Below are 21,888 nucleotides of genomic sequence, written 5' to 3'. Positions count from 1 at the left end.
GGCCCAGGCACACCCCTCCCACTTGCCCAGATGTCACCTCTCCTTGCCTGCCAGAAGCCAGGTCATCCTGTTGAGCCTCCAGAGGTGCTGCTAACGCTGCAGGCCACCAGGTCCCACTGCACGCCCACTGACCCAGCTCTCAGGACGGGCCTGAGGGCCCGAGTGTTGATACCTGTCTTCCCAGTTCTGCTCCTCTGGGCCTTTACACCCATCTCCCCCACCCCCCCACCACCTCCCGGGGAACCTGCCCCGGGGTCATCCAGGAGGCCTTTCCCTGACCCTCCTAAACCGCACCTGGTGTCCCTCCCCAGCCCTGGACCTGGTGGCTCCCACTCCTGAGAACTCAGGCCTTCGTTCCCGCCCTTAGGTTGGGGCTGGGAGAGCACAGTCCTGGGGGGGGGGGCGGGGTCTCTGCCCGGGGCCCTCAGAATCAGCAGCTGCGTTTCTTCTTGGCCTCCACCTCCCGTATCAAGAAAGTTGATAGGAACCTATGCCACAGCTGCAGCAAGAGTGGATCCTTAACCCACTGTGCTGGGCCAGGGATTGAGCCACAAGACCTCAGAGACAAGCCAGATCACTGACCCACTGTGCCACAGCGGGAACTCCTAAACTTGCCTCTTTATTTTGCTCTACTGCCCTCTCCAGGGCTCTTCTATGACACAGATTAAAAACCTGCTCCTAGGTTTCCCCAGGGCTCTGAGCTTCCCCACTCCCTGCTTGCTTTAACAAGGGAAGGGAGCTCAGATTCAAGAGCGGGAGGGAGAGGGCCTAGGAAAGCCTGGAGGGGGAAGGAGGGCTTCAGGGGGTGGCTGGACTCCTTGTGGCAGAGGGCGGCCGCGGGTTCCCGTGACCTGCTCCGGGTCTCCAGGCAGCCATGGACCTGGCTCTCCATAAGCCATGAGAACAGGTGGGCTGGACCATCTCACGGCCCAGAGAAAAGATCACCTGCCTGTGCTTCAGGAGGGGCCGAGGCAGCCCTCCGCATCCCACCGAGACCAGGGGCTGGCGAGCAGGCTAAGCAGGTAGGCTGGAGGGGCTGGCACTCCCATCACCCCTCCGCTCCAGAGCAGGAGAGGGCCTCCGCCACGGGAGGTGGACTGGCACCTGCAGAACCCCAGGGAGGGTCAGCTGTGTCGTCAGGAGCCCTGGATGCAGATGTGGACAAAGAGCGTGGCTGGTGACAGCGAGGCCCCGTCCTTGGAAAGCAGGTGGATGTGGCGGTACCCTGCAGGGAGGGGGACCAGGCGTCAGCTTCCCTGCTCACCAGCCTGCAGGGCCAGGCGTGTAGGGTGCAGACCGCCTCCCCCGAGGCAGGGCCCGGCTGGGGAGAGGCTCTCGGGGGAGCCGGGTAGCAGAGGGAACAGGGTCTCAGAGGCCCAGACCCCCACTCCTTTCCGCCCCCATCAACCCACCAACCTTGCTTCAGGCTGTTGAGAGGCAGCGTAAACTGGCCCACAAAGTCATTAGGGGAGGTGGTGTCATAATCCTCGACCACGAACCGGACCAGCGCCAGCTCCGGAGCCCGCAGCTGGAACTGCAGGGTCTGCCCCCAGCGGGGGTTGAAGCCTAGGGCACAGGCCTGGCAGTCAAGAGCCTGCCGCCGCCAGGCCAGGCCTGCCCTGCACCTCTCCCGCCCTCTGCTGTCCCCCGCCCAACCCGCACCAGCAGGGCCCCCACCGTTGTTGAGCACATAGTTGGTCTCCTTGCGGGCACAGTCTGAGGTCACCCCGTGGATCTCGATGCGCACCAGGGGGTCCACGATGGAGTTTGGCTTCTCGGCGTTCAGCTTGGGCAGCTGCTGTGCAGTCAGCACCTGCAGGGATGACGGGGAGCCTCAGCCTGGGCCCCACTGGGGCAGGAAGCCCCTGGCCCTCGGTACTCACCCCAAGCCTCCTGCAGGGGACGCAGAGACAGGCGGCCCTGCGCCGCCGGCCTCAGGCCTCCGCTGCCCTCAGGCTGCGCTCTGGGGAACCAGCCCTGACCCCGGGCAGGTCACTCTCCAGGCTGCTGACCTGGATGGTGAGTGTGGTTCTGGGGGGTCCAGGACACTCAGGGTCAAAGGTCGTGTCAGGCTGCCGCAGGCAGGCGGGTTTCAGGACGTAGCCACACTGCCCGTTGATGAGGAAGCGCCCAGCGTTGAGGTCCATTTCGTAACCTGGCGTCTGGAAGTTCAGGGCCACTGTGGACATACCGGGGGCAGGACAGGGGTTCTCAGTGGCCCCCTCTCCTCAAGGCTCCGTTTCAGGGGTCTCCCTGGTCTTCCCTGCCGGACAGACCTTATGGGGAGAGGACTCAGCGCCTCTCCAGAGGGGGCCCAGGGTCCCACTGCCTGGGCAGTGCTGCCCCACCCCCACCATGGCTTGGGGAGGGCACGTGGTGGCAGCCAGGAAACCCAGCCCCCACCGTCACCTGCCCTTATCCCTGGAATCCCTCAAGGCCTGAGGGTGGGGCTGGGCCTGGGCCAGAGCCGGGACCCAAGGGAGAGGGAGCTTTCCCTCCCCACCCCAAGGGGGCCAGGCTCCTCCCCTTGGGCGACGCTCAGCGTCCCACCAGAGCCACCCCCATCAGTGTGACTCCACGGGGACTGTCAGGTGTGTGGGGGGGGGGGGCACGTGGGACTGGAGGTTTTTAATCTCTACCTTCCTAAAAAATGTGAGATTTTACTCTGACAAGAACAAACAAGCCTGATTCGTGTTTCCCCACCTCCTTTGCTGACAAGTCTTTGTCTTTTTCGGGCCGCACCTGTGGCACATGGAAGTTTCCAGGCTAGAGGTCAAACTGGAGCTGCAACTGCCAGCCTACACCACAGCCACAGCCACACCAGGTCTGAGCCGCATCTGTGACCTTCACCACAGCTTGCAGCAATTCCGGATCCTTAACCCACTGAACAAGGGCAGGGATCAAACCCACATCCTCGTGGACACTATGTCATCAGGTTCTTAAGCCACTGAGCCATGACGGGAATTCCTGACAAGTCTTTCAGTGATTGTTATTCTCAACGAAACTCCTTTTCCCACCTTCTGGAAAGCTGAGTGGCCCCATCATCACTGGGGATCCAGGGCTTTCCGGAGGCCGCCCCCACAAAGCAGTCCCTGCCCACTCCCTCTCCTGCTGCCCCCGCTCACCCAGCTGACAGCCCGAGTTCCACATCTCCTGGGGACTGTAGTTGGCCGAGTTCATCCGCAGCCCCAGCGGGTAGACGCGGGTCAGCTGGTGGACGTTGTGCCTGACGAAGCTGTTCCCTGGGGGGCAGTGGGGGCGGGACTGTGACAGCCCCTGGGGTGTGTCCCTCACTGGGGGCCAGGGCCTGCCACCTCCCCCCATCCACCTCCAGGGACAAGCTGGGGGCAGAGGCTGAACTCCTATCCCCAGCTGCCCCTGCCCCCACGCCTCCTTCTCTCTGATGGGGGTGGGGTGGGGCCCTCATGAGGAACCGGCTGAAGTCCAGAGAGAGGCAGGGACCCCCGCCCCCGTCCCCGCAGCCTGGCACTGCCTCTCCCGCACGTCCCCACATTCCTGACTCCGTGGGTGGAGCACCTGGCCCAGGCTGACACCTACCGCTGTTCATCACTCATCCCACAAGCACGCCTCCCGCGACACCTCGGGTTCCAGGAACCCTTCCTGGCCGTCCTGCCCCCGGGCCTTGGGCAACCTGCTCCTCCTGCCTGGAAATCCCTGCCCCTCTTCACCTGGCCGCTTCCTCATCCTTCCGTCAGGTGTCTCCACAGCCATCACCTGCTCAGGAACGCTCCTCTGACCTCACCCTCCTCTGCTGCGTCTGCCAGCCTCCCTCACTCCCGTCCACCCCCACGCACCGTAATTACACCCGCGGTCCACGGAGGCCCACCGGGTGCGCACTCTGAGCCCCTCTCTGGGGTCCTCCTGAGCTCTTTACCGCCCCGGAGCCCTCTCCGTCTCCTTTCCAGACCATCTGCAGCATCCCCCAGCCCCCGGGAGCCTGCAGGTCCCCACGGCCCTCCTGCCCCAGATGCCCGACGTCCCGCTTCCTACCTGCCTCTCGGATGAGCTTCTTGGCCTTGCGCTCGCTGAGGGAGCTGACCTGGCCGGGCGGGGGCGGGGGCGGGGCAGGCCGCAGGGTCCGCAGGCGGGTGGCGCCGCAGTACACGGCCAGGGCCGACAGCTCCGGGGAGATCTGCTTGGCCTGGGAGACGCGTCTCCCAGGGGTCTGCCGGCTCCGGGCCCCGGGGGCCTCCTCCCTTCCTTCCCTCCGCCCTCCCCCCCCACCCCCGCCCCGCGCTCCAGAGTGGTACCCAGCCCCTGCCCAGCCCGGGCCGGCCAGCCAGGCCCACTCACCCGCCGCCTCTGCTCTGCAGCCCCCGCCTCCTCTTCGTCATCCTCCTCTTCCTCCTCCTCCTCCCGGTCTGAGAGAATCCGACCCTCATCGCTCCGCGCGGCTGGCAGCTTCTTCCCCTTCACCAGGACCCGGCCTTTCAGCTGCTGTGGAGGCCAGCAGGGGAGGATGAAGCCCTCTTGCCCCTACGCCGGTCGGTGGGTCTGACATTCAGCCACCACTGCGTGAGGGGCCGGCTGGGGCTGGGGAGCAGGGCAGGAGCCACAGGCGAGTGATGCTTCTGACAGGAAAACCCTGTGAGGGAAACGGCCACTGAGGCCCCGCCAAGCATCAGAGTACTTACTACGCGGCTGCCAGTAGCATGAATGAGGCAGCTCAGGGTTGAAGAAGAGGGCGCTCTGCTCAAAAAAGATCTCCCAAGCAGTTCCCGTGGTGGCACAGCAGAAACGAATCTGACTAGGAACCATGAGGTTGCGGGTTCGATCCCCGGCCTCACCCAGTGAGTTAAGGATCGGTCGTTGCTGTGAGCTGTGGTATGTATATAGGTCGCGTGGATCTGGTGTGGCTGTGGCTGCGGCGTAGGCCAGTGGCTACAGTTCCAATTGGACCCCTAGCCTGGGAACCTCCATACGCTGAGGGTGCGGCCCTAAAAAGCAAAAAAAAAAAAAAAAAAAAACTCCCAAGAAAGAAGTGCCTGTAGAACATGCGAGCACATGACCTTCTCTGTGTACCATTTGAAAGAGCAGATAGCTAGGAAAATTTTGGAAGGATACACAAGACACTGCTCAAGATGGTCACTTTTTTGAAACAGGACGGGGGTGAGCCCCAGTGGAAGAAAATCCTCTTTTACATTGTGTACGCTTTTGTATGGTTCCATTTTTTCTTTTACCATGTTATTTTAATACTAAAATATATATGTAGGAGTTCCTGCTGCGGTGCAGTGGAACCAGCGGTGTCTCTGCAGCGCTGGGATGAAGGTTAGATCCCCAGCCTTGCACAGTGGGTTAAGGATCCGGCATTGCGGCAGCCGAAGCAGTAGGTCACAACTGGAGCTGATCTGATCCCTAGTCTGGGAACTCCATATGCCATGGGGCAGCCAAAAAAAAAAAACAGGGGAAAAAAAATCGGAGTTCTCTCCATGGCTCAGAGGGTTAAGAATCTGACTACAGTGGCTTGGATTGCTTTGGAGGCACGGGTTCAATCCCCTGCCTGACATAGTGGGTTAAAGGATCCGGCATTGCAGTAGCCGTGGCTCAGATTCAATCCCTGGCCTGGGAACTTCCGGATGCCATAGGTGTGGCCATTAAAAAAATAAATAAAATCATACACAAAGGTGGATCAACATTCCCGGCACAATTTGGAATTGGGAGGAGGAGAGTTTTCTCGGGGAGCTCCATTCCAAGGCCCTCGAGGTGGGAATGGCTGAGCCTGCAGGGGCTCTGTGGGAAGGAGGCCAAGGGAGCAGGGAGGTCAGAGCCAGGTCACGGCCCTTCAATGCCAGGAGAGATGGCGGGGTGTGTCTAGTCAAGATGGAAGGCAGACAAGCGACAAGGCCACACGGTGGCAGACATCGGATGAACGGAGAAGCGGGGGGATGGGTCCTGAACAAGGAGGTGGGCGGTGGCCCCTGGAGCCCGACCCTCCCCTCCCCCCGGCTGAGGGTCTGGGAGCATCACCTCTGGGGACGGCAGCTCTTCAGGGTTCTGGGAGTCCAGCACCTGCGTCACTAGCATGTCCCCAAGGATGCTGCGGAGGTGGCGGGCCATGGTGGCCTGCTGCTCCAGCCCGCAGTGGTTCTCGAGGGACAGGATGACGGGGTATGGGGACAGCTGTTGGGGGGAGGGGGGACAGACAGCAGCTCAGGACCACTCCTCCCTCCCCCACCAGGACCTTGGCTACACCCAGTGGCTCCCCCACTTCAGGACAGGCAGGTGGAGGTGGGGCTCTGAAGAACCCACTCTGGGGGAGACTGAGTCGGTGGGGCAGAGGTCAGGCTGGGGGCCTCAGGAAGGGGTGGACTGTCTGGGGAGCTGAGGGTGGCCACAGGGGTGTTTTTCTTTAATAAATGCTCTTTATATGTTAATGACACTGACCATGTCATTTAGGCTGCCAGCTTTTCCTCCCAGCCCATCATTTGTGGCTGGTAAGATTTGCATAGCTTGACAGAAGTTGGCAATTTGACGCAGATGCCACACCGAGCTTCTCCTTTATGACTTTCTCTTTGCCAGTCATCATTAGAATGCCCTTCTCTACCCACAAGGCTTTCTTCTGGAAATGTTGTGATTTTAATAGTTACTAAATACGGCGGTGGGTAAAGGGAGCCTCCCGCTCAGCTTTATTCTATGCCATTGGCCAGAATGCGCTCAGCAGCACTTGATGAAAGTGACTCTGTGGGCAGGGGTTTCTTCTGGAAGGACCAAGAATGGCTGGGGTCCCTAGGAAGGCTCTGGGGCTGGGCGTGGGGTTCCGGGCTCACCGTGAAGGCGTGATCACGCACGGCCTGGACCACGTCTCGGAAGAGGATCTTGGAGGTGAGGGTATGCCCGTGGTAGATGACAGGCTCCCCTCCTGGCCCCTCCCAGCAGTCCAGCTCCACGCAGCGGCATCCCTGGGCAAAGGCCCTGGGGACAGACAGAAGGACGGGCAGGGTGCTGTGTGGGTGGCACAGACCAGGGCAACGGACAGCAACCCCCTTCCCAGGAAGCCCACAGTGGGAGTTGGGCCCCACATCCCTGCACCCAAGCTGGGCTCCCAGACATGTCCACACCGTGGTACCTAACATAGGCCTCAGTGCTGCTGGGCCCACCGATCTGAGAGTCGGTCAGATAGGTGTTGTGGGAGGAGGAGATGAAGTAGTGGGCGAGGGGCTGGTTCATGTCCTGGAAGACGCATGCGTGGGCTGGGTCCAGGGCAGCCCCCTCGGGTGACAACAGGTACATCATGAAGCCGTCCAGGGTCATCAGCTCGTGCTGCTTGGCTGCAGGAATGGGTGGCAGGGGGTCAGGCCGCAAGGGGCCTGTTATCTGGTCCGAAATGCCTCAAATCTCACTCAGTAATAACAGGCACCTAGTCTACTGATCAGACTCTACGGAAGTTATGCCGTTTAATTTCAACTCAACCCAAATTATTTACAGGTGTGGCAGCTGACTCTCCATGAGGCAAGTAACCTGCCCAGGATGGTGCCCACAGCCAGGATCAGCGGAGCCCACTCAGCCCGGAACCCAGATCTATCAGATGCCAAGCCCTGGGCTAGGGGGGCCCCAATCCCGTCTGTCAGCCCCCTCACCTGTTTCGTTGAGCTCATAGGTGTGGATGAGCTGCTGGGCGCGGGCCAGCGTGGCGCCGTCCTCGCCCTGGTCCTCCAGGAACTCCAGCAGCTCAGGGGCGCTCAGCACGCGGTCCTCGCCCGAGTACCGGTGGAAGATCTCCTCCAGCTCCGGGCGTTTCAGCAGCCGCCGCAGGAACTCCTCGATCTCAGGCCCCTCCAGCCGCTCGTTGTTGGAGCGGTCACACTCCTGGAGAGCAGGAGGGGGAAACCGGAGGAGAAGGACACTCTGGGAGAGCTGGCCTGTGCCGGCGGGGAGGGGAGGCGAGCTCCCCATTTCCCAAGCAAGAAAGCGAGAGCTAGAGAGGCTCCAGGTCTCCCTCAGCTGATAAATGGCAGGGCTGGGATTCGAAGGAAGGCCTTTTGGGTTTGGTACCTGTCCCTCTGCACCATGACCTGCCTCCAGAATCAAGATGTGGGAGGGAAAACAGTGACCGCAGGGCTGAGCCCCTGGGGCCGAATTCCCTCTCTTGGGTGTGTGCCCTACCCTCACCCGCACACGTTCACACCCAGGGTCAAGGAAGAACATGTGATCGAATTTGCTTGGCGCAGTCCACCTGGAGCTGTCGGCTCAGTGTACACACGTGCCATGGTGCTCCTGTCTTTTTTTCTTTCTTTTCTTTTTTTTTGCTTTTTAGGGCAGCACCTGTGGCCTATGGACGTTCTCAGGCACTAGGGGTCGATTTGGAGCTGCAGCTGCTGGCCTATGCCACAGCCACAGCAACCCCTACATGGCAGCTCATGGCAACGCCGGATCCTTAACCCACTGAGCGAGGCCAGGGATCGGACCCGCCTCCTCATGGAGACTAGGCAGGTTCATTACCACTGAGCCACAACAGGAACTCTCCCTCTTGTCTTTCACTGTCATTGGCCTGTTGTACAGGCAACATCCACACAGGTGTCTCCACGGGCTCAAACTGGGCCATGGAGGCAGAGCCCACCCGTGTGCCCCTGCGCTCCCACATGTGTGCATAGTCATGTGTGGAGGTGCGAGCCTGCACGCCCGGGGTCGTCCCTACCCTTGGGCTCTGCCTGGGGGTGAGGACAGGAGCTCTGGGCCACCACCCCCATCCTGGCCCAGCGGTCTCCCTGGGTTAAAAGCGTTTGTAGGCCCAGATGTGGCCTTTCTGCAGAGAGAGGCCACTCTGTCCACAAAGGGGAAGGGAACGGGTGCCTCGGGTGGCTGGGGGAGGGCAGAGAGCCGAGGGCGGGGGCGACAGGTGCCCACCTTGAAGAGGCGGTAGGCGTACATGTCGTTCATGTCCACGTTGACCATGAGCAGCAGGCTCTTGATCTCCTTGAAGCTCATCTTACTGTCCTGGTTGGAGTCCGCCCGGTGCAGATAGGAGTGGATCCAGGTGTGGGTGCTCAGGAAAGACCCGAGAAGGGCTGGGCCCCGCCCCCAGCGGACAGGTGACTGACAGGTACGTCACCTCCTCCCCCCCGCCCCAGGGGCGTCCAGGTTTGGGGGCGGTGTTTTACTCTCGGCCTATGGACCCCCCCGACCACGTGTCCTTCACGGGCTCAGTCGCAGGCCATGGGCTCCCCAAGGGCGGAGCCATGCCTTCCTTGGGTCTGGGGCTCCTCCCGGGACGAGGCCTGGCCCCCCCTCCACGCCCGGGGCCCACCGACTTCCAGGGAGGATATTGGTCGAGGCGCTCACGCTGGTTCATGGCGTCGAGGCGCGCGCGCAGCTTGGCCAGACCCCGCACCCAGCGCTGCGCCTCCTCGGCCGTGGGCGCCGCCAGGTCCAAGTTCTTGCGGCGCCCCTTGAAGGCGATGGTGAGGCAGCGCGCCGGCGCGAAGGCGCCCCCGAAGCGTCGCAGGCCCTCGGACTGGTGGCCCTCGCGGACGGCCTCGATGTGCTGCACGAAGACTGCGGGGAGGGACCAGACACGCACGACTGGATGACGACGGGGTGGTCGGGCCGCCACGGTCCCCAGCCCCCACCCGCGCCCGGCCGGCCCTGGCTCACAGATGTGCTGAGACGGCGCGCGCCGGATGCGCCGCTGGAACCACACGCTCAGGCCGTCTTCCTGCAGCCGGTAGAACCGCTCCTTGTGCCACGTCCGCGAGCGGATCTTGCAGAGCGTGGAGCCCTGCAGCATGGCACGCACGTCCTCGTCCTCGGTCAGGCCTGCGGGGATGGAAGGCCATGGGCATCCTGGCTGGACCTGGCTGGCACTGCCCGCAGGCTCCCTCTAACCCTCCTCCCAGCTGGGAGCCTCCTGGAACCTCTGCAAACCCTCCCAGGCCGCTCTTGCTCCTTGTGACGTGTGGCAATACTGGCTTGGGCTCTAGGCTTTTCTGCCAAGGCCTGTGCCTGTTGTGTCCCACCCCGCCTCCCTCTGAGTGCCGGTAACAGCCTGCCCTCCTCCCTGCCCAGAGGAGGCCCTCTGACCAGAGCAATGGCTCAAACAGCTCCTAGAATTCAGGCCTCACCAGAGGTCGCCCTTTCTGCTGCTCCTCTGTATCACAGCCTCCAGCCTTCAAGCCCAGAATCTGCCATCAACAGGCCTTTTCCTTTGACATGAAACCTGACCTTCAAGAGGGTAGACTCACTATCTAACCTGAATCTTTCTTGCTGCAACTCAAGCGCCTCACCTCTGCTTTCCCAAAGACAAGGCAGGACAGCAGAGGCTACTCGGAGGCTCGAGGGTCTCAGGCCAACATGCCAAGCCCAGCCTTGCCTGGGCCAACCTGGGGCTGACCTCCAAATGCCCTGGTGGGGCCCAGCTGAAAGCATGTTCTCCTGTGACGCTTGGTACTCCCCGTTGCCCAGCCACTGTCACAACTCCCATGTCACCCCTCGGCCCGCATGTGCTCTCCCATCACAGCATCCACATTCCTTAATGAGACAAAATGCTTACAAAGCACCCACTACATGCCAGACCCTGGTCATGTAGTAACGCAAGAGCAGGAGTTTCCGTCGTGGCTCAGCGGAAATGAATCTGACTAGTATCCATGAGGACACAGGTTCGATCCCTGGCCCCACTCAGTGGATTAAGGCTCCAGCATTGAGCTGTGGTGTAGGTTGAAGACGCTGCTCAGATCTGGCATTGATGTGGCTGTGGCGTAGGCCAGTGGCTACAGCTCCGATCCGACCCCTAGCCTGGGAACCTCCATATTGCCGCTGGCATGGCCCTACAAAGACAATAAAATATAAATAAATAAATAAGCAAACAAGTGCAGAGATGCTTCAGGAATTTGCCAGCATTCCATGGCTGGGAAGTGGTGGAAGCAGGTTTCACATCCTGGAGGTCAGTCTCCAGCACCTTTGCCTTTGGCTGCTACACTGACCCCTCTGCTTCTGCTTCTCTCCTCCTCCACCTGCCTCCCTGCAGCCACCCTGGACTTGGGGAGGTGGGAAAGAGCAGGAAGTCAAATCCCAGCTCTGTCACTTCCCAGCGACATGGCCTTGGAGGCACCCCCCCAAGTCTTGTGCTCTCCATTCATAAAATGGAGACTATGACGCTCCCTGCTATGACAAAATCCAAAATTCAGTCAAGATGCTGCCCATCCCAGTACCGCCACGATCTGCTTGGATTCGCTTCAGCAGGGGTCAAAACCTAAGCTTTATGAGCCAGAGGACAATGGAACGGTTGGGAACTGGCCAAACTGTAGGGTCCACACCCTTTGGAAGGAGGGGCGCAGCCAGGAGTGGATGAGGGCTCGGAGTTTCCAGAGAACAGGAACCTGGATTTCTATGTGAAGTCTCCAGATTTTTCAATGTTGGCAGTTAAACCAAATTGAAACAAAAAAAAAATCCAAAACCACCACTGTGTGGGCCAAAGGAAACAGGACAGTGGGCCTCTCTTCCTCCCTTTATTTTAACAAGCTCCCAGCACTGGGTTTGGCTTCAGGGTTTATGGTTCCCAGGCCCCTGCTTGCCCAACTGCAAATCCTGACCTGAGGAATCAAGTCTAAATTCCTGGGCCTTCCTCTCACTCTCTCTAGGAGCCTTTGTAGGATCCTTTTCCCATAACGGAGTCCTTTAAGGACCAGCTCAGCCACTACCTCCTCCAGGAAGCCTTCCTTGATTTGTCCTCAAAAGGACATTCTCCCTCCCTGACCACCGCCAATGCTCTTTACTATAATTAAAACACCGCACCTAAATTGTAATTTCAGTGGACTTTAATAAACCCGAGCACTGGGATATCCTCACCTCAGTGCTTATCCCAGAGATAGGCTTGCAGCCAGTGTTTTCTGAAAGGAGAGACAGATGGACAGACAGCTAATGGACTAAGGGCATCCTAACCCCAGCCCTGAGCAATCTGTCCTGATTTAAGGGCAGAGGTCTTATAGGTCAAGATTTCTCACCCCAGCTGTGCTTCAGAATCACCTGGGGGCACACACGCACACAAATTATATATATATATATAGCTTCTTAGGGCCACACCCGCAGCATATGGAAGTTCCCAGGTGCTAGGGGTCGAATCTGAACCACAGCTGCAGGCCTACGCCACGGCCATAGCCACGTGGGGTCCGAGCCGCATCTGCAATCTACACCAAAGCTCACGGCAAAGCCAAATCCTTGACCCACTGAGCAAGGCCAGGAATCGAACCTGCATCCTCATGGATACTAGGCAGGTTTGTTTCCACTGCACCACAACAGGAACTCCTGGGCATCTGTATGTTTGAAACCCTACGCCACGACTTCGAGGGCAGCACTGATTGAGAATCCGGGACTCAGGGGCAGGAGGAGGAAGTTGCCATCCTTAGGAGGCTCTGGGCTGCCCTAGAGCCAATCTGTGACCCCAATGGCCGCAAGGGGTCTCTCAGAGTTTAGACCGTAGCCTTCTGGAAGGATCAGAGCCCGCTCAGTGCCACCTAGACAGGAAGGGGAGGTGGATCGCTCCTCCTTTCAGACAAAGAGCTGGAACACGACATGAGCCAGGCCAAGGGACTCACCAGATCATCAGCCCCCTCTCTCCACATCGCACTGGGGCAACTTCGAAATCCCCCCACCCTGAGGAACAACGGGGTGGGGGGCAGGGCTGGCGGGGGAACCTGCCGTGCCCCCAGGACTGAGCCCACCCCTCCTCCACCTCCTCAGCTGCGGGAAAGGGGACTCCTCGTTCCCATGACAACCAGGCTCTGCAGCTGGGGCCACCTCCCCTGACTGGCAGCCTTGCGATGCCAAGCCTGTAGTTGGGGGGGGGCTGGTGAGTGACTAAGCCCGGAAATGGAGGTGAGTCACCAAGGGCCTGTTTTGTCCAGAGTTTTCTGCAAACAGGACATGGAGAAAGGCAGCCTGAATCCCTGACGAGCCCCCCAGTGGGACAGGTTCCCACGTTGAGAGGGCCCTGCTCCTGGCCCTCACTCCCAGCTCCCCAGGAGCCTGTCAGGGGAAGGGGTGACACTCCATTCTGCCCAACCAAGCAGCACAGGCCCCTGCATCACGCTGTCCCTTAGCCACACTGTCCCCTGACCATACGGCCAGTGGAAAAACCACATGGAATGAGGGTGAAGTGCCAGGCTGCGCCAGGTGCTGAGTCCCTGGGTGGGTACCTCTATTTCTCCATTGCTTGTGCTTCTGAACCCGGAGGTAGTGAGGGGTCTGGGGTGTCAGATGGGAAGGGAAGGACCAACAGAGATAAGGGGGTGAAGTCAGGAGAAGGACCCATGCCCTGGGCAGTGATGCTGGGAGGGGCCTGGCTCTCTCCCAGCCACCCAGGAAACATTTCAAGTCCTGCCAGACCCAAACCCACAGATGTTTCCTCAACCTCATTCCTACCTGAGCCCGCCTCCCTCCTGGGTTTGTCTATGCATCCGTCTCTGCCTTGAACCTGGAGCTGGGCTGGGCCAGTACCATGGCCGCCTTGGCCGAGCAGGTGGGAGAACAATCATGAAATAATAGCAGTGAAAAATGAGGACAAACTCTAGTCAAAAGGTGGAAATAATCCAATATTTTTTTTTTTTTACAGTCTTTTCTGGCTACAGGTTTATTCAACACAAAACAATCTCTTCCAACTTAACTGAGGTGGCTGACCACGTCCACGACCAAAGCCGCCTCTAATTCATCAACAGATGAATAGACAAGCAAAATGTGGTCTATCTACAGAGTGGGATATTATTTAGCCATAAAAAGGAGTGAAATCTGGAGTTCCCGTTGTGGCTCAGCAGTAACGAACCCGAGAAGTATCCATGAGGACACAGGTTCGATCCCTGGCCTCGCTCAGTGGATTAAGGTTCCAACGTTGCTGTGAGCTGTGGCATCAGTCACAGGTGGGGCTTGGATCCTATGTGGTTGTGGCTGTGGTGCAGGCCAGCAGCTGCAGCTCTGATTCAACCCCTAGCCTGGGAACTTCCTTATGCCTCAGGTGCAGCCCTAAAAAGAAAAAGAAAAAAAAAAAGGAGTGAAATCTGACCTATGCTACCACATGAACCTTAAAAACATGATGCAAAGTGAAGTGAAATAAGCCAGATCCCAAAGGATTCCATTTATATGAGGTACCTAGAACCAACTCAGAGAAACAGATTTACATCATTTATGACTCAACTTAAAAAAATTCAGAAAGTAGGGAGTTCCCATTGTGGCTCAGTGGGTTAAGAACCCGGCTAGTGTCCATGGGGATGTGGGTTCGATCACTGGCCTCATTCGGTGGGCTAAGGATCCAGTGTTGCTGTGGCTGTGGCATAGACCGATTTGACCCCTAGCCTGGGAACGTCCATATACCGCAGGTGCATCTGTGGAGAAAAAAAAAAGATAAAAAGAAGAAAAAATTCAGGAAATAAATTAGAGGTTACTAGGGGCTGTGGAAAGGGAGGAATGGGGAACTATGGCTTCATGGTTAGGGTTTCTGTTTAGGGTGATGGAAAAGTTTTGGAATTCGTACAACATTATGAATGTAATTAATGCTACTAATTATCCACCTAAAAATGGTTTAAATGGACAATTTTATCCTGTAAACATATTTTAGCATAATCTAAAAAAAAATTAGTAATGTAATAGGCCAGAACCAGTGTACTTTTTTGGTATCTTATAAATGCACTCTAATCTTCTTTTAATTAATTTTTTTTTTGTCTTTTTGCCTGTTCTTGAGCCACTCCCACGGCATATGGACGTTCCCAGGCTAGGGGTCTAGTCGGAGCTGTAGCTGTTGGCCTACATCAGAGCCACAGCAACGCTGGATCCGAGCCGCATCTGCAACCTACACCACAGCTCACAGCAATGCCAGATCCTTAACCCACTGAGCAAGGACAGGGACCGAACCCGCAATCTCATGGTTCCTAGTTGGATTTGTTAACCACTGAGCCACGACAGGAACTCCTTCATTAATTTTTTTTATGGCTACACAGTGTATGGAAGATCTGGGGCCAGGGATCAAATCCAAGCTGCAGCTGTGACCTGGAACAACGCTGGATGCTTAACCCACTGTGATGGGCTGGGGATCAAACCTGTACCACCACGGAGACAATGCCAGATCCTTAACCTGCTGTGCGACAGCAAGAACTCCCCAGTATACACTTTAAATGGTTGAATGGTGTGGTATGTGAATTAATTCTCAATAAAGCTGTTAAAGAGGCACAGAGCAGCTAAGGACCTTGTCCAGGGTCTCAGGGCGGTAAGCGGTGGAGCTGGGGTGTGGTGAGAGTTGGGGATGCCTCACCCAAAGGGCTCTCTGTGGCAGGAAGGAGCACATACGGCCCTCCATTTGGGGCCAGCTCCCCAATAAATGTTATTGAAGAAGGACACCAAGGCAGTGCCCGAGAGGGATGAGGGACCCTGGTAACTGGCTCCATCTGTGCTCCCCAGTCCCACGGCCTCCAGCTGGGCCCCTCTCCTGCCCAGCCCAGTAGTTCCCTGCTCTCAGTTGGGCCCGTACACCTTCCCTGAGTCGCCGGCTTATCTCAGCCTCCAGAGACGGGCCAGGAGGTGGCAGGGAACGGGCAGTTTCCCAATGACCACTTTCAGCCTGGGCGGTCTGGGCCACGTGCAGGTCTGGGGGGCAGGAAACTGCCTTAGTGACAGAGCTGGAAGGGGCTGTGGGGAGGCCAAGTTCATCCCTGGCCCTTAAATCCCCCTCTTCTCACAGACAGACCACTGATGACCAGAGAGGACAAGCCTTGTAGGCTGAAAAGAGTGCGGGTGCCCAGGACAGGGATGGACGCAGGGGCTGGAGCGGGCTGGTGGCAGGGGTGGGAGGCACTGTGTGGTCACGGGGCATGTGTGCAGAGCGCAGGGTAAGGAGTGAAGGTGTGTGTAGGGTGGTGTGTGCACACGTGTGCGTATATGTGGGGGGGGGGGGGTTGGTGGGTGGGAGGAAGGTGGTCAGCTTGGGGTGGAAACCAGGCTCTGGGTGTGTGTGTGTGCGTGCTGGTGCACACTCAGGAAGGGCACCAGGACTCCAGCAAGAATGTGAGACATGCAGGGAACAGCAGCAGCCCAGCTTCATGCCAGCGGTGGGGGGAGGGAAAGAAGAGCGGCTTTTCCCAGTGCCTGAGACCATGAGGCTCTGGGCGGGGACAGGCACTGGCGAGGGGTCTCAAACACCTTCCCACTGGAACTCTCTAGCTGGCAGGCAGCCCTAGCACCTCAGGGACCAAGCCTGTCCCCTCGCCCTGATGGGCCGCCACACCCAAGGCAAGAACCAGTGGAGCTCAGCCCAGAACTGGTAACATTCCTTGAAGCATCGACAACCTCGAGGGGTGGGGGGGAGGCAGGCGGGGGTGGGGATCGGGGTGGGGGTGGAGTTGGGGGGACATAGTACGATAAAGTGACAGCTTCCCTCTCAGCAGGGCCAGGCCAGAAGTGAAACCTGTTTGGGGACAGAGGCCGTGGAAGAGGGGATGGCTCCGCAGAGCTGAGGAAGGAGGAGAGGTGGGGAGGGTCACAATGCATGACAGAGCCAGCGCCCCCCAGTCCTGCTGATGTGACCAGGAAGGTGGCCCAGCCCTCCCCACCACCCAGGCCAGGCACCTGCCCAGACTGGGGGCTGCTCTGAAGACACCCCCCCCCCCCGTTGCTGGCCTTGCCCCTGGAAGCCCTACTCACCCTGCAGGAGAGGTCCTGGGCCGGCCATCGGGAGCACCCCCTTGCCCTGCGGCATTTGGTGGTGTGTGCAGATCGGGGAGGGAGGGGAGCAGATTCTGCCACCTCAGTGCTTTGCTGGGGGCTGGATTAGGGGCGGGGTGGAGCATGAGCAGTCCAGGGACAGTCCTGGGGCCTCTGGGGAGATAGGGCTGCCAGATAAAATTCAGAATGCCCAGTTACATTTGAATTTCAGATACACAATATTTTAGTATCCATAGGTCCCAAATTATTTCTTGTGTATCTGAAATTCACATTTAACTGAGCATCCTGTATTTTTTTTCTCTTCTCTTTTTTGGCCACCCCATGGCATATGGAGTTCCCAGGCCAGGGATCAGATCGAGCCACAGTTGCCACCTAACCACTGTGCCAAGTATCCTGCATCCCAGCGCTCCCAAGCCACTGCCGATCCCATTGTGCCACAGTGGGAACTCTGAGCATGCTGTAATTTTTTTGGCAGCCCTAGGAGGACACCACTGGAGGCTGGCAGAGCCACTGTGGGGGAGAGGTACAGCAGTCTTCCTCCGCACCCCACCCCCACCCCCCGCCGCCAGCAAAAATCACTCATTCAGTCCTTGTGTTAGGAGCTTGGACTCTGGGCCACACTTCCTGGATTCAAATCCTCTTTTAGCTACTTCCCAGCTTTGAATCTTGGGCAAGTTCCTGAACCTCTGGGAACCTCGGTTTCCGAACCTCGGTTTCCTCATGTGTAAAATGAGGCTAAGGGTTCCACCTGCCCCATAGGGTTATGTCATTAAATGAGCTAATAGGTGAAAAGCACTGGCGCAGTGTAGGCAGGTGTTAACACTCATTCATCTGCCAATAAAGAGGCATCATTGAAAACAAAGGCTTTGGTGGCAGACAGATGCTGCCGCCTCTTAGCTGTGTGGCCTTGGTCCCCTCCCTCTGTCATGTGAAGACAGTGGCAGCACCTTCCCAGGGTGGCTGGCCGAGGATTAAGTGGGTTCTGGGCTTCGGTGAGCTCAGCACTGCGCCCGATGCTCTTCGGCTCCTCCCCAGCTTCCTGGGGGAAGGCCAGGCCAGCAGCCCAGCCTGGGGTGTGGGAGCAGAGAGGAGTGGACCCCCGGCTCCACAAATGACTTCCACTCAGTGTGGGGGCTGCTGCCCCTCCCCTTCCCCCCAGTTCCTCCCGGGATGACCCTCCAGGACTTTCATTTTCCTTTATTTCCCTTATTTTTCTTTATTATTATTATTTTTTTTTTGGTCTTTTTGCCATTTCTTGGGCCGCTCCCAGGCTAGGGGTCCAATTGGAGCCGTAGCCACCGGCCTATGCCAGAGCCACAGCAACGCGGGATCCGAGCCGCGTCTGCAACCTACACCGCAGCTCACGGCAACGCCGGATGGTTAACCCACTGAGCGAGGCCAGGGATTGAACCCGCAACCTCATGGTTCCTGGTCAGATTCGTTAACCACCGCACCACAACAGGAATTCCCTATTTCCCTTACTTATAAGCCTTTGACTCCGAGCCCCTCCCTGCCCCAGTCTCCAGACCTGATCTGAAAGAAAATCTGTTCTCTGTTAGCCAAAGGGGTGTGGTGACCAGGGTGACAAGGCACAGCCCTGAGGGTCATTTCGGGACAGGCAGCAGCTGCAGGGGTCTGAGTGGAAGCTACCTGAGTGGTAGACCTAGGCCTTGGCCTTGATAGTCTGAGCAGCTGGGCCCTGGGACGCCTGGGTTTCGCCTCCATCCTGTCCCTGGACTCGGCGAGGCCTGGCGAGGGGACCTACCCCGGGAGCTTGACACTGCTTTCTCAGAAGGCAGTCATGCAGCAGGATGGTCCAGTGGTGAGGAGGGGGGGTGGCCCAGATGACATTCTGACACTCGCATAGTTCATGACAGTGTCACTGTGACAGGCTGCCTGAAGCTCCCGTGTGCCTTAGTCAGAGCTGCTGAGTCTTGGGCTCGGCTGTAATTATTCGTCTACAAGTGTTGCCTGGTGCTAGACTGCGCTCCCCCAGGGCAAGGCGCTGTGTCCTCCGTAGCCCCAGCCCTGGCACCTCGCCCTGGCCCGCTGACAGGACTTAGCGAACACGTGTGGGACAGGGAGGCAGACAGGTGTGAGGGAGCCTCACCTTGGCCCTCCCATGGCACCCTTGACTCCCGCAGGGGCTGCCTCCCCCCGGGGCTGCTTTTCTAGCCCAGCGCCAGCCCCTGGCCCTCTTGGCGGCCCCTCAACTCCCAATGGCCACCCTCCTCTCCCCACCCCCTCTGCTCCTTTTCCCAGAGGGTGACACTGCCAGCCACCAGAGACACCTTTCAGATCCCGCCAACTGCAGAGTGCGGCCCAGCCTACACTACAGAATCCGGTGATTCTGGGATCGATCTCAGCTGCACAGGCCCACGCCTGCACGCCAGCCGCCACAGCCTGCAAAACGGACCCTCAGCCTTCCTCCTGGGGGTCTCTCACTTTCACCCCAGCCTTTGTCGCACCCATCCCTATTCTGCACAGCTCCTGCCTCTCTCCTCCTGCCTGGGAACTTCCCAGGACCCTGCTTCCCGGGGAAGAGAGAGAGAAAGCCTGCAACCCTCTAAGGAGGGGCCTAGGGGATCCAGCCTCCACCTGCCTCCCCCCTTCTCCTCACTCCAGTCTCCGCCCAGCTCTGGGGTGCAGCTGGGGCACCCCAGCATCTCCCTGGCCCCTTCCCGCATAGCCTGGTGCCTTTGCTTCCTTGTCTGACCTCCTTGCTGGTGCCTCAGCTCTCTGAGGGCCAGCACCAAGTCCGTATTGTTCAGTACTGAGTCCCCAGGGCACAGCATACCATAGGCCCTCAATAAATACCTGCTGAATGCATGTGCGGGTGATGGGGAGAAAGGCAGAGATCGTGTCTCCTGCCTCTGTAAGGAGAGTGCCAGGCACGGTGCTCAGAAAGCAGCACTCAGTAAATTCCGGTCACACGAGCGAGGGGCCGTAGAAGGAAGAACAGGAGGGAAGACGGGCAGTGCGGCCTCGGAATTCGGCCCCAAGATTCACGCAGGTCTTCTCGCAGCCCTGCCCTCCCGTTCCCTCAGCCCCACCTCCAGCCTCTCCATCATTAACTCTTCTACCAACCACAGTTCTACGAGACCACTTCAGCTTTACAGTACTTTTTTTTTTTTTTCTCTTTGCCTTTTCTTGAGCCGCTGCCGTGGCATATGCAGGTTCCCAGGATAGGGGTCTAACCAGAGCTGTAGCCGCCGGCCTACGCCAGAGTCACAGCAACACGGGATCTGAGCCTTGTCTGCGACCCACACCACAGCTCACGGCAACGCCGGATCCTTAACCCACTGAGTGAAGCCAGGGATCCAACCTGCAACCTCATGGTTCCTAATTGGATTCGTTAACCACTGAGCCACGAGAGGAACTCCAGCTTTACAGTACTTTACATTGCACGAAATAATCTCACAACACACACCCCATTCAAGGTCTCAACTCCCCTGTCAGTCCCGCTTTGCCCAGACTCAGAGAGGGTACCCGAGGCAGTGTGGGGGGCATGCCAAGCTTTGCCCTTTGGTAAAAGCTGTGTGGCCATAGACAAATTCCTTGCCTTCTCTGAGTCAGTGTCCTCACCTGTAAAACGAGGGTCACACCACCTACCTCTCAGGCAGGGGAAGGCTGAAGGTCACCACATCTCTAACCACCCAGGGCCACCTGGGCCTGGGGGATGCTTAACAAACCACAGTTACATTCCTTTCCCCCCAGTGACTTCCCCCAAATCTGAGAGGGCAGCTCTGGCTTTCTGACGCCACAGGTCAGTGTTCTCACCAGTTAGACCAGTCCTACCAGTGCTGTGTGGCTGCTCTGACCCCAGTGGGGGCTGCAGGACTGGAGGGCTGGCTTGAGATGTCAGCCTTCCTAAGGGGGCCAAGAACCCAGGATTGGGGAGCACAGGGTTGGGGAGGGGGTGAGGGACACCACCTCAAGCCTGTCACTCCCACTCCGCTCTCCTGGCCTTTTGGGACCCCAGTCCGCGTCGCTCGCCCAAACTCCCACCCCACACGCCCCGCGGGCGCCTCCTGGTGGGAACAGACCTGGGAACCTCGGGTGACCCCAGGTGCGACCCCCGGCCGGAACGGGGCTGGCGTTCCCTCTCTCGCCAGACCCCCACAGCCCCACTGGGAGGCCCACGAACGGCTCCCCGGAACACCCCGACCCTCCCAGCTTGCGCCCCCCTGGCCATCCGCGCCCTCCCAGAGCCGCCCCGGCCGCTCACTGACCCATCTTCTTCAACGCCCGCAGCCCGGGCCTCTTGGTGCCGCCGTCCTGGGGCGCGGGCGGGGACGGGAGCGCGACGGGCGCTGCGACCTGGGCCGGCACGGGGGGCTCCTCTGGCCGCCGGTGGCGGCTCCTCCAGAGGCCGCACAGCATGGCTCGGGGGTGGTGGGGGGACCGGGGCCGGGCCCCGGGACTCTGCGTGCGGTGCCGAGTAGAGAAACTTAGCGGCGCCAGGAGGGAATCGGGAGGAGGAGGTGTCGGGAGGAGGGAGAGAGGGAGGGGCGAGGGTCAAGGAAGGAGGGGCCGGGAGGGACGGGGCGGGGCCAGGACGGCGCCGGGGGGCGGGGGGGTGCGAGGCTGCGGCGCGAGGGGGGCGGTGACCCCGGGCGGGGAGCTGTGCCCGGGCGGAGGTGTGCGGAGGGAGCCCGGTCCGCGCCCCGGAATCCCTGCGTTCGCCCCCAGCTCCTGAATCCGCCTCCCCATTCTCCGATCGGTCTTCGAATCCCGGTCCTATCCCTGTCCCGAGCTCCTTGGTGCGGGGGAAGCGGCGGAAGGGGCCTGGGCTGCCCTCTGGCACAGACACCTTCTCCTTTCCCCCGGCCCTGACTCAGTACAGACGAAGGACCTCTCTCCACCCTCCCCTTCCCCGACCCACCCGAGAAAGGAGCCAGACTGGGCTCGGGGTCTGTGGGCGGGCTCGCCCAGGGCCTAGGGTTCGCGGGCCCGTAAAGAGGATAGAACCCCAGGAGCTGAGCGGGGCGACAGGGTGCAAAGGCCCGAACAGGAGCGGGGGCAGCGGGAACTGACGGGAGAGGTGGAGGGAGGAGGGCTCCGGCTGTGACATCATAGGAGTAACCCTCTCCGCGCCCGGCCACTTGCTGCCCCCAAAGGGGTAGAAGGCTCGAAGATGAATGGTCTGGAGAAGATGGGCGTTAAGTCTGGAGTCCTGGGCAGAATCTCGGTTCTGGGGACCGAGGCTTGGACCGTTTGGCACCCCCACTG

General features: G+C 59.3%; 1 protein-coding gene across 4 annotated transcripts; it reads right to left on the bottom strand.

The window, feature by feature from the left end:
- Positions 1-574: 574 nt before the first annotated feature.
- Positions 575-21,142, bottom strand: PLCD3 (phospholipase C delta 3). Of its 4 annotated transcripts, XM_047757479.1 has the most exons (16): positions 16,636-16,678; positions 13,375-13,458; positions 9,613-9,774; positions 9,285-9,513; positions 8,866-8,995; positions 7,599-7,827; positions 7,088-7,289; positions 6,789-6,933; positions 5,989-6,141; positions 4,315-4,458; positions 4,012-4,162; positions 3,126-3,242; positions 2,013-2,179; positions 1,678-1,813; positions 1,417-1,566; positions 575-1,225 (listed from the first exon to the last, which is right to left on the bottom strand). In XM_047757479.1, the coding sequence occupies exons 1-16, from the start codon at positions 16,661-16,663 to the stop codon at positions 1,137-1,139; spliced, it is 2,316 nt and encodes a 771-aa protein (XP_047613435.1). In that variant the 5' UTR covers positions 16,664-16,678; the 3' UTR covers positions 575-1,136. The 4 variants fall into 4 exon arrangements, with proteins under 4 accessions (XP_047613435.1, XP_047613434.1, XP_047613437.1 ...); XM_047757478.1 differs by lacking the exons at positions 13,375-13,458; positions 16,636-16,678 and adding an exon at positions 20,889-21,142; XM_047757481.1 differs by lacking the exons at positions 13,375-13,458; positions 16,636-16,678 and adding an exon at positions 19,474-19,501.
- Positions 21,143-21,888: the final 746 nt, after the last annotated feature.

This window comes from Phacochoerus africanus, chromosome 14, assembly GCF_016906955.1.
Source record: "Phacochoerus africanus isolate WHEZ1 chromosome 14, ROS_Pafr_v1, whole genome shotgun sequence".
NCBI lineage: Eukaryota > Metazoa > Chordata > Mammalia > Artiodactyla > Suidae > Phacochoerus > Phacochoerus africanus.
Note: the sequence above shows the minus strand (reverse complement) of the source record. Positions and strands in the feature narration are given on the sequence as shown.